The sequence below is a fragment of the Lygodium microphyllum genome, chromosome 5, assembly GCF_053477565.2.
Source record: "Lygodium microphyllum isolate KBCC chromosome 5, Lygodium_microphyllum_v1.1.10, whole genome shotgun sequence".
NCBI classification, from domain to species: Eukaryota; Viridiplantae; Streptophyta; class Polypodiopsida; order Schizaeales; family Lygodiaceae; genus Lygodium; species Lygodium microphyllum.
Genome location: NC_141139.1, coordinates 5,469,976 through 5,482,532, shown reverse-complemented (window position 1 = coordinate 5,482,532; position 12,557 = coordinate 5,469,976). Strand labels below are relative to the sequence as shown.

Sequence of the window (12,557 nt, the reverse complement as noted above, 5' to 3'; positions counted from 1 at the left end):
TACATCAAACCCTATTAACTAGACATTAATTATACTAAATTTAGTTTGAGTACCAATTTTCATCCCTAAAATTTTCCATTTACTCTTAATATTTACTAATTACTACCCAAAACACCCAAAAACTGCTATTTTCACAATTAAAATTCAATAACTTTAATTTCAAAAGTCCATTTAAACTACTATTTAATAGATAAATCAATCATGACCTAATTTAACTTTCTTTTGGTTTCTCATCCTTAATATTTCTCTACTACTCTTAATTATCGCTAATTATAGTAAAAAACAATAATTTTTAATACTAAAATGCATATATCTTTTAGTAGATTCATCTCCAACATATAAAAATTCATTTTTAGATTCCTTTCAATGCATTATAACTCTGTTTTAACTTACTTCTTATCAACATTATACAAAACTCTTAATTTTCTCTAATTATGGTCTAAAAATACAATTTTAACCCTAATTTCAACCATTTCTTTACCATTTCAATGCAACTAATGTAAGAACTTTAATTATTCTCTTCCATTTTACCTTCAGAGATCATAAAATGAATGCATTCTTCAAAATCTTTAATCTTTCTTTTCTCCCACTAATACACACTAATCTCTCCTTAATCTTGTTGAAAGTTTATCTCTCTACACTCAAGAATCATGATTAAGAATAGTATGAGGTTGGAGGAGATGTAAGAGAGGATCAAATGTAGCCAATGCATGCCAAAAATGAGGCAACATCTGCAGCAAAATTAGCAACCCACTCCCCAATGATGGCACCCATTTTTTCTTGTGTTCTTTCTCTCTCTTCAACTCCCTTCTTCATTTGACAGCACCCCCCACCCCAACTTCTTGAATAATCTCTTTTCAAAAAAAAAAAAAAATCCCATATGAACCAGTTTCTTTGACATCTCTGGACCTAATTTATCCCTGCCCACAATTTCTTGACCTAAACTCCATGTATGCATGTTAAATTATACCCGTCTCCAAAATATCTACGCTTTTCACTAAAAATTTTCCCGCATCCGCCTTCTATCACTTATTATTTTTTCTCTCTCTAAAATTTTCATCTTTGAATACCCCAACTCTCAACTTCTAATTCCACCTCAGCACAGCCCAAATACGGCTTTACAACCTTATTTTTAATTAAATTTTATGAAAAATAATGCATAATACACAGACAGAGGCCTTCAATTTTACCAAAAAAATATGTAAAGATGGCACAAAATAACCAATTATCATTCCTCCCTCACTAGCTTGAGTGAGCTCTCACGAACTAACAAAAGGACAACTATTCCAATCTTCAATAATAGCTTCAACAGCAACAACATCCAAGAAAGCTTCAATGGGTCATGTGAAAAATAACTATAAGTATTCTCCCCCTCCAAACCGCAAGCATTCCCACGAGCACAGCTACATCTGCAGCAATCCTGCAAGGAACACAAAGGAAAAAAATATATTCCAACAAATAATAATCTCTACCTACTACAATTAAGAACTAATTGTGACAATAAAACTTGTCCCCAAACCACTCTATCCACTGACGTGCATGCCATTACGATTCCCAAGCAAGAATCCAACCAAAAAGAAAACCATAAGAGTTGCTAAGAAACAAAAAATCTCTTGAAGCAAAGAAATGCTACGCTACTCTCCTTCCAGATATCCATAACAAAGACTTTGCTTACTCTTGCAAGATCAACACTAGACCTCAGCAAAACTAATATAGGACACTTCACAAGATAGAGTCTCTAGGGTAGAATTGCGAACCCTCCATGAAATAAGGGACAATGTGTCTAGCTACTAACTGGTTACAATATATAATATAAGTATTAGTATACCTCTATCTCCTTTTATCAGAGGTTTTGTTTTTTTTTTTCAAAGACTTATTTTCAGCCATGCTCAAAAGGTTCCACCCCAAAGAGATGCAAGGTATTGGACACAGGGCACTCGTCAAGGACATCCCTACAGCCTACCACAACCTCAAAGGTGATGGATATATTCTTTTGAGAGTTTTTTTTTCTTTTTTTCTTTCTTGTCATGGCTTTGTTTTTTTTTTCAAGTCTTAAATTAGGGGGTTAAATATATTTAAGAGTTTTGTTTTTTTCTTGAAATAGTATTTACGTGATCACTATTCAGCTTTGAACCTACAAATATTTTTGCTCAACAACTTTCCTCGAGAAACTTAATTAGGAAAGAACCAGTCAGTTGACAATTAGGCCAATCTCACAAGACTCAAAAAAAGTAACTTCATCACAGACAAACTAGTCAAAATTTCACGGAGAGATGGTTTGTGACTCAACAAATCCAAATAAGAAATGAAACAAATCCATAGGGGATATACTCTAGTGAGTTTTTAGTCAGCCAGTTCAAATTGGAAAAATACGCAGTCATGCATGAGTCAGGAACCCCCCCCCCCCCCCCTTTAGAACTTAACATTCTTAAGTACAACATTCTTATCATAACAAAACAAAACAACTAAAAAGCGAAAATGTAGTAACAAAATAAGAAAAGGAAACACTTGATAATAAGGTATCGTAACTTCATAGTGTCCATAGCCAATTGAAAAGAAAACTTGCACTGAAAGGTAAACCGAACCATGCGTGCATCTAACTACTAAACTAAGTGAAAGGTAACTAAGATAATGTGTGAGAAATTAAAAACAACAAAGGAAATCTTACATTAAAAGTGAATCATTTTTTAGGATTATGTTTTTTATATTTTTTGTTATTTTGGTTTGGTTTTTGTTTAAAATTCATGTAAAGCAAAACACAAACTAAGGAAACAAAGAATCTAAACAAAAATAATCACAATCCCATAAATCCTCTAAAACAAACAATAAGCATAACCCAAATCATCTAAACTGTCAACATCAAACCTATTAGAGAAATCACAACATGCAAGATGATCCTGAAGAATCCCTAGTACCCTCACATCATTAGATATATCAGAAGCATCATCAAGCGCATCACTAGAGTTCTCCATCATCTCATGGAGGGGAGCATTAGCTGCCAAATTGTAGGGTGGCATAGGTGCCACATGCAAATTTCCTAAGGTACTACCCTCAACCAAATCCATGTGAGCATAAATATAATCCAAGTATGGACAACTGTCATCCAACTCAAGATCAAGATAAGAGGGAGTAAAATGATAAACAACAACTTGATAATGAGAAAACTCCTACTGCTCTCTATCCACCCTATACTGGGCAACACCACGCTCAGGAGAAAATACACTAGCATAATCGTGGCACTGATAAGTGTACCCAATAGCTTGCTACATATGGCAGTATTACCATAACGTCGGAAATAAGTTAGGCACTACCAACACAATACCTGGGCATGCACATAAAGATGCCATTGGCAAGGCCGACAACTAAACTGAGGATGGTACTGTAAACAAAAGAGAACCACAAAAGATGTACCACAACATTTCTCACCTCGCGAAGCATATAAAAATCTATCATGCATCTGAAATCGTGGAAAAATAAAAGGTCCAGCATGAGCATAATCAGGACTATCAATGTCACGATGAGGGGTAAGAGCATCCATCCAAAGAATCTCCATACCTACATCCCATGGAAAATTGTCCCCCAACAGAACAAAATAAAACACCAAAATAAACAAAGAAAAAGAAACATTCTAACTAGTATATCCGCATCATCCACTCAAACTTCTCAATTAATTCACAAAAGATTTCAAGCGAAGACCATTGACTCGAAAAGATTCATGCAATGCCTCTAAGTCTTGAATTTCCACAAAACCATTATTATAAACCTCTTTAACTTGAAATGGACCCAACCATCGAATACGAAGTTTCCCTGGAAATTTATAATAACGGCTATCATACAATAGAACTAAATCATTCTTCTAAAAATCCTTAAGCTTGAAACATCTATCATGCCAAGCTTTGTGTCAGTTATTATAATGGGCTTCAATACATTGTAAAGCAAATATACGATCTTCATCAAGCTTAACTAACTTACACAAGTGATTGGTAAGAGATTCCAGCTCTCCAAGGCAATTAGGCAACACAACATGCAAAGTAGGAACTTCCAACTCAATAGGAAATACAGCCTTAGTCCCATAAACCAAACTAAAAGGTGTATTATTAGTCATCACCTTGTAGGCAGTCCGATACGCCCAGAGTGCCTTTGGCAAACACTCATCCCAGTCACATCTATTCTCAGCTACTATCTTGGTCAGAATTTCCATCACAATACGATTAGTGACTTCTACGGCACTGTTGGCTTGTGGATAATAAGGAGTAGACTTCCGATGTTTGATTTTATAAAGATCCATCAATTTAGAAATTAAATTATTCAAGAAATAAGATCCACAATTTCTAACCAACTCTAGGGGACAGCCAAAACGAGTAATAATATTCTCATAAAGGAATAGAGTGACATCCTTGCCTCGATCGGTTTTAAGCTCTTTAGCCTCTATCCATTTAGTTACATAATCAATACATAGTAAAATATATTTATTAGAACGATACCGTGTTGGTGGATCAATTGGACCAACAAAATCTATACCCCATTTCTCAAAAGGTGCCAATGCCAATACAAGAGTTAATGGCATTGCAGAGCGCTTAGTTGGTCTCCCAGTATGTTGGTATTTATCACACTTTCTACAATGTTCATATGCATCCTTGTATAAAGTAGGCCACCAATAACCAACAAACAATACTTTCTTCGTTGTCAAATCTCCTACAAAATGACCACCACAAGGTTCATCATGTAATGCAGTTAAGATCCATGGTACCTCATCTTCTCGAACACACCGATAAATTTCCTCACGAGGAGAATACTTATATAGATAGCTTGACATCAAAACATAGGACCATGACTACAATAAAATACGACGGCGTTTATGCTTTGGTGTAGTTGGTGGATATTTAGCCATGCTAAGAAAATTAGCAATATTGGCATACCATGGTATTGCGATAGAAACTTCAAACAATTGAGCATTAGGTGGGTCATCATCTACACCTTTCTCTGTATCATCATAGTAATTAATTGAGACACGCAAGAACATGTGATCGGCCCGCACGAGTAATTACTTTAAAATCAAATTCTTGAAAAAGCAACATCCATCTGATAACTCGGCCACTAAGTTTGGGTTTATTTAATAAATATTTCGATGCTTCATGATCCACATAAAAAATAAACTTGTTGCCCAAAAAATAATGTCTAAACTTAGTAATAGCAAACACCATCAATAAACACTCCTTCTCAGTTGTTGCATAGTTTTTCTCAGCATCACTTAAATTTTGACTAGCATAATAAATCAGATGATCTATATTCTTATCGTCTGCCTGACACAGAACAACTCCCACTGTATCCATAGAAGCATCAGCATGAATATGAAACTCTTTAGTCCAATCAGGTGAAACCAAAATTGGACCTTCAACCAACTTAGCTTTCAATTTCTCAAATGCAGCTTGGCATACTGAATCCCAATCATAAGGTTATTTCTTCTTAAGTAAAGCAGTTAGAGGCAAAGCTACCACTGCAAATGACTCAATAAAGTGTCGATAAAAATTTAGATGGCCAAGAAACCCTCATAATTGCTTCAAATTTTGTGGTGAAGGTAAATCAACAATTTTTTGTATTTTTGCCATATCCATTGCAATACCATCACTTGAAACTACATGGCCTAATAATATTCCACGTGTACTTCAAAAACACACTTCTCAAGGTTTAAAGAAACACATGTACTCTCACAATGTTGGAATACCTCTTCCAATCGATTAGCCATATTATCCTTATCACCATGCACACAAAAGTCATCTAAGAAGACTTCCATCCATTTAATAAGAAAATCCTGAAAGATTGCAATCATTGCTATTTGAAAAGTAGCTAGGGCATTACACAAACCAAATAGCATTACTTTATAGGCAAAGGTCCCCCACTTTGTAGTGAAAGTAGTTTTAGGCTGATCTTCACAGTTGATTAGAATTTGATTATAGCCACTAAAACCATCCATAAAAGAATATAGTTGATGTTCTACCACACAATCTAATAATTGATAAGAGAATGCAATGTCCCCATTACTTAGTTTATTTTAATGTGTGTATACATTCCAAAGAAAATTGCTTCATGTCGTCACACATTTATTTTTTAAAGAATACTAACTCTAATAATGAAATTGACTCTCATTATGAAGATAATTAATGAGGTATTATATGTCATTTCATGGAAGAAAGACTTCGGAGACCCTCCCAAGACTAGCTTATTAAAACTATGTTTGTAGTATAGAACAACAAAAAAAGAACTAGCCTAGTGGATAGTCACTTGGCAGTTAAGCGCAGTTGGGTGATGACAATGTCGAGATGGGTGACCCCCTCGAGAAGATTTTTCTACAAGCTAGTGGGAGCTTCTCGCGCGCAACCAACGGTGCCAACGAAGCCTTCGTAGCCTATTGCCAAGTATGCCAAGGCCAAGATGCCAAGGTCTATGCCTTGGATGCCGCCTTGGTCGCGAGCCTTAGAGTGACGCCGCTCGACGATGAGATGTGCGGTGCTCGTCCATATATTCATTAAATTGGTATCCTCACGCTATGAAAATGGAGCCCCTCCTTGATATCATTAGTGACATTGTAAAAAAAAAGTTAAAAGAAAGCGTTCTCTCTTTATTAGTGATGGCTAAAAAGTAAAAGCCCTCTCTTTACCCCCCCGATTACTATATAAACAGGGGTAGAGTGTCACGATAGACACACACGAATACGCATAGACACACAACGATCCATGCAGAAAGTCTCTCTGTTGCTATTGACGTGACGAAGCTATGCTACAATTAGCCAAGCCTCTCTTTCTTTCTCTCTCTCTCTCCACTCTTACGCAGAAGTGCTACCCATACCCATCAAGCTTCTTCCATGGCTTCTAAGAGACGTCGAGATGCTGAGTGATGTCACTCTCAGAGAGCTCCCCAACACAAGGAAGTGGTCGCTGCTGCTGCTGAGGGGACTAACCACGAGGCTGAAGCACAAGCAGAAGTTAACCCCGAACCCATTTAAACTGAAGAACCAACCATCTCACAACAAATTGAGGTTGCAGCTATAAACCGTAATCACGATGTATGGCCAAACTGAGATAATAAGGTTAGTACATAAGAAAAGGATCACGATTAGTTAGAACTTACTTAGACTTGTAAAAGCATGTTAGTATTATCAAATGCTTTTTAGAAAGAAACATGGAAATTGATAAAGGGGATATATTCTATGCATTGCATTGACAACTCTGTTAAAATGTCTTATGGTTATGACTGATTTTGTATTTGTGAATGATGAGTTATGACTCTTATGATTTCGGGCTTGCACAACTGGAAGACTTGTGGATTTTGGTGGTTCAGGACATTGGGGTTCCCAACCCAATGCTCCCTTACACTCTGTGGAGTGTGAAAAAACTCACATGCAGGTGGGGGTCCTATGCTCCTGAGGGAGGTAGGTGTTTTTGGTTTTTGATCACTCGAGCACCTGAGAGGGCAAAGGGCCAAGTGATAAGTGCTCTGGTTATGTAGGACAGCTCCGGAGGCTCAGGTAAGCTTAGAGGGGCTCTAAGCCAGTAAATTCCCTTTTGACCGCGGGTGGAGTGCGATCACATAGAGCCCAATCTCGAGGGATTGGAAGGTCCTATCCTAGGCTTCTCGACGGCGTCTTTCTAGGGAAAAGAGGTTTTGTATTACTCTACAGAGTGATGGTGAAATAAAGTATTTGGTTTTTGAATAGTTTGTTATGTGTTAAAGATCGAGTTTAACGAACCCAGTTTAATGGAGTAATAAAATGAAGCTAATATTATATGTCCAAACAGTGTGGTAGTATGCTTTGCCAATTAGAAAACTAAGCAAACCCCATCAAGGAAAGTGGGAGGCTTTGATCCTAACGACCAAATGCCTGTGGTTGGGTGGACTTGATAAGTCAGGTAACTTTCCAACATTAGATAAAGCTGATTAAATCGTGACCCTCCCAATATCGATAGGATTAGTTACTATGTTTAACACCGTTTTAGGGGGCCGGAGCTGAGATTTTACCTTATGGGTAGGGGGATCGAGTTACACTCTCCCCCATCTCTCACTCTCTTTGAACCAAGTGCGGTGTTAACCTCACTCCTTCCTTTGATTGATTACAAAGTGGTCTTTCTTAGGTGGGTGTTATATTGTTGTTAGGAGTGACTTGTCCATGCTTCCCTTGTGAAGTAGAACTGAGATTCCCATGTTTAGCTAAGTCCAAGGTTTCCCATGGGGAGACGGGATGGTGATGTGCATGGATATGAATTTTAGTCGACTACTAGAGGACTCCTCCAGATCTGTTCTTCCATCTTTTTCATATGCCTTTATGGTCAAGAAGTGATTGAGGAAAGGTCAACCAATCTTCATGATCCGGTTGAATAAGCTCGAAAAGACTAATGAAGGCACTCTACCTTCCTAGATCAACGACTTCGAGGATGCCTTCCTAGAAGAATTGACTCAACTACCTCTAAAGCGTGAGGTTGATCATGAAATAAAATTAATTCTTGGAGCTGAAACGACCGTACAAAATGTCTATTCCTGAAGTTATTGAGCTTAAGGAACAATTGAGGCAATTGATAGAGCAAGGATTTATCCACTCAAGTAATTCATCATGGGGAGCGTCTGTCCTCTTCTAGAAAAAGAAGGATGGAACACTTAGACTCAGCATTGACTTCAGAGGACTAAATTATGTTACAGTAAAAAACAAGTATCCCATACCCAAGATAGATGAACTTTTAGATCGGCTACACAGAGCCAATGTTTTTTCCAAGATTGATCTCATCAGGGTATTACCAGATCTGAATCAAGCAAGAAGATATCCCAAAAACCGCTTTTAGCACAAGGTACGATCATTATGAGTTTATCGTAATGTCATTTGGATTAACCAACACCCCTGCTACCTTCAACAAATTAATGCAATATATATTCAGACCTTATCTTGTTGATTTTGTCCTTGTATTCTTTGACGACATCTTAACATATTCCAAGGATGAAGAAAGTCACGAGTCACAATTGTGGACAATTCTTGAGACAATGCGGATTCACAAGCTGCATGTTAAGAAGAAGAAGTGTGCGTTTTTCAAGAAGACCGTGCTTTGAACAAGAATATTATCAAAAACCAAAATTCCCATTCCAAGGATAGATGATATCCTATTGGTTGGAGGGATTTGCAATTTTCAGATGAATAAATTTTACGAGTGGGTATTATTAGATATGCATCTGAAGAAAGGCCTATGTGAATAAGACAACTTTCAGGACAACCATTGGCTTGTACGAGTTTTCAGTGAAGTCATTTGGGCTTTTTAATTCTCAAGTGACATACAATCGGACGATGAAAAATGATATTTCATCAGCACGACTACTTTGTGGGGCTATTCTTTGATGAAAAAGTTTACTCTTACACCCATTCCCCATAAAATTGAGTGAAAGAAGTTTGTAGCCATGCAATACCTAGACAATGAACCCTTTGGCCAAGCGTCTCTCTACTACCACACCCCCTTATTTTAGAATCCATCTTTAATATCAACCCCAACAACATGGGGCACTCTAGAGAGAAGAGAATACTATAGAGCTAGATTGTACTTAGCAAGTCTTAAAGCATAAACAACAATGAGAAACTTCTCTCCATAGTTCAATATAGTTGAATTCAATCCCTATGGTCAATCCCTCACTATGAGTGATTGATGTGTCAAAAACAGATAGCTTTGAGATTATTTTAAGGAACTTATTTGTAGCTTCCATTTCTTGCAAACCAATAGGATCAACATTTTAAAAATCTAAAATATTCAAATTTTCAAATATGTTGGTCAACTAGACCTTGAATCTCATAAGATTAAATAAGGCTTTAAACCATTTATAAGTATTAGCGAAATGACTTACATTACATTGGGGATCTTTAGCTAGCCTAGAAGGTCAATGTTGAAAGAATTACATTTGGAAGTCAATTATATTGCTCTAGAATTCATCTCTACAAAGTGTGCTTATTTGTTAAAACCTTTAGTCATTAGGTCAGCTAGCTGCATTTGGTGAACGAATGTTACAAAAACATTGTGATACAATATGGCTATTTGTTAACTCATATGCCAAGGAACACATGTGAAAGGATAGTCCTAGGCCCTTTCAAGAGTGGTTGCCCACATAGAAGACAATGGCCCACTAGACTACCTGGTTGTAGCAAACTCCCTTTTGAACGTTGGTCCAATTTAAGAAGGCCTAATATAATGTGGATCAATGGAAGGAAGAGATAACCTTTTGTTTGTGGAGCAATTCTTGAATATTTCACATCAATTGCTAAAGATGATGGTGCATTAGTCCACAACTGACAATTGTTGTGATCCCTCTCTCTCTCTCTCTCTCTCTCTCTCTCTCTCTCTCTCTCTCTCTCTCTCTCTCTCTCTCTCTCTCTCTCGTGGCATCTTCTAATCTTACCTTTTATCCTCAAGTGCATGCCTCAAAGTTACTATGTCCTAAAGTGCCTTCTAGGATTGAATGTTGGCATGGGTTGAAGGAGTTGCACCCCATAATATAGCAATAGGTGTCTGTCAATAGCATACAACCTATTGCAACAAATTAGTGGACTATCAGGCATATATCATAGGATAGGTCCAATACACCCTATCGCATGGTATTGACATCCACAATCCCTATATCACTGAAGCAAACAATGGAGCACCTATAGCCTTGAGCCAATGTGACTTGTAGTCCTTGACACTAAGGTGGACACAACATCAGACCCTGCAAACCAAAACTTCATGGCCAATATGACAAATGTGGCAAGCCCACCACAACACACTTAATGATTAAAGCTCGCTTTTATTTTTAAAAAAATTCTTATAAGCTTTCTTTACACTTGTGCAAAAGCCTTCGACATTGAAATCTTTGTTTAACTGTAAATCGAATTTCCTTTTGAATGTGGAAGGATTTCGAGAAAGAATGTAGGAGGGAAACAACGTGTCTATTCAAGATCAAATAATCCAATATTTGAATGCATTAATGATTCAAGTGACCAATGCGAATCAATCTTTAGTATTGTTGTTATCCAATCAACAAAATCAAGCCTCAATTAGAACAAATGCACCTTTAGGCCATCGTGTTCATCCAAAGTCTTTTTCAACACTACCAATAGAAGATGTACTTACATGGCTAGAGCATTTCAAGAACGTAGTCGCATACTACATATGGCAAGATGACCAAAAATCACATGAAATTTGGATAGTATCAAAAGGAATTGCTCCAACTTGGTATACATGAGTAGAAAGAATCAAAGTAAATTGGTTTGAAATTAAATGTCAATTAATAAAAGATTTTGCACAACAAAATATAGGGGAAACAACACTTCAACAATTAAATAATTGTAAGCAATTGGAAAATGAACCTGTTGCGCAGTTTGCTATAAAATATAATCAATTGTTGCTTAGAATAGATGCAACTATGTTAGAAGCAACAAAGTTATATTTCTTGTGGCCTTGTTTAAGATGCAATATTACATGTAGAGTCCAAGATCAAGGCCCAAAAACTTTACATGAGGCCATCCAAATGGCACAACATATGAGAAGGCAAACAAATGGCTAAAAATCGAGAAGTCAAACGATTAGTCCAAGAGTTAATTGCTCTCAAATTGTGGCTTCAGCAATGAGGGTCAAAGATATAATAAATCCACTTAAGAAGTACCAAAATGTAACTCTCTTTACCTCACCCTCTATTACATTTGTCCCCATTGAACACCATATAAACAGATTAAACCATGCACTCATAAAAATGGCACAATGCACATGTTCACCAAAAGAAAATAAAATAATCAAACAAACAATCACAAAAATGTTGGAAAAATGGGTAATATAGACATCAAAAAGCCCCTAGGCAATCGAACCTCTTAGTAAAAAAAGATAATAGGGAATATCGATTTTGTATCAATTATAGACCATTAAATAAAATAACACATGGAGTTAATCATGTGCCACAAATTGATAAATTGGGAAAATCAAATTATTTCACTTCCTTGAATTTAGCCTTGGGTTATTGCCGAATTCCAATAAATAAGAATGAAAAGGAAAAGATTGCTTTTCAAACTTCAAAAGGGTTGTATGAATTTAAGGTCACGACTTTCGATCTCTTAAATGTTAATAAATTGTTTGCTCATCTGAAGAAAGTGTTAATAGTTTACTTAGAGGATGTTCTTTTTCACACACAAACCTAGGTTGAACATTTAAAGATCATAGAGGAGGTACTATCAATTTTACATAGATATAACCTCAAATTATAATTTAAATAATGCAGATGGGATCACCCTTAATTGAAATTTCTAGGATTTATAATTTTTAAAGGAAGGATTCAAATAAACCCCAAAAAGATAGCTACATTTAAAGCTTTCCCAAACCCTAAAAATATTAAGCAATTATAGTGCTTCTTAGGAATGATGAACTTTTCAAATAGGTTTTGACCTAAACTAGTGGAAATAACTGAACCATTAAGGGTATTATGAAAAAAGAAACAAAAATTTGTATGGATTTATAACTGTAAACAAGCCTTTGAAAAACTTAAAGAATTAATATCTAAAGCAATAG

At 36.3% G+C, this 12,557-nt stretch overlaps 1 protein-coding gene across 1 annotated transcript; it reads right to left on the bottom strand.

Annotated features, from left to right (window-relative positions):
* Positions 1–3,667: 3,667 nt before the first annotated feature.
* Positions 3,668–4,288, bottom strand: LOC148035473 (uncharacterized). The gene is made up of 2 exons (XM_087678819.1): positions 3,928–4,288; positions 3,668–3,807 (listed from the first exon to the last, which is right to left on the bottom strand). The coding sequence occupies exons 1-2, from the start codon at positions 4,286–4,288 to the stop codon at positions 3,668–3,670; spliced, it is 501 nt and encodes a 166-aa protein (XP_087534945.1).
* Positions 4,289–12,557: the final 8,269 nt, after the last annotated feature.

Coding starts and splice junctions, on each gene's coding strand:
- LOC148035473 (XM_087678819.1), bottom strand. CDS start 4,288: ATGGATCTTTATAAAATCAAACATCGGAAGTCTACTCCTTATTATCCA. Junction 3,808..3,927: donor TCGTATATTTGCTTTACAAT/GTATTGAAGCCC, acceptor ATAAATTTCCAG/GGAAACTTCGTATTCGATGG.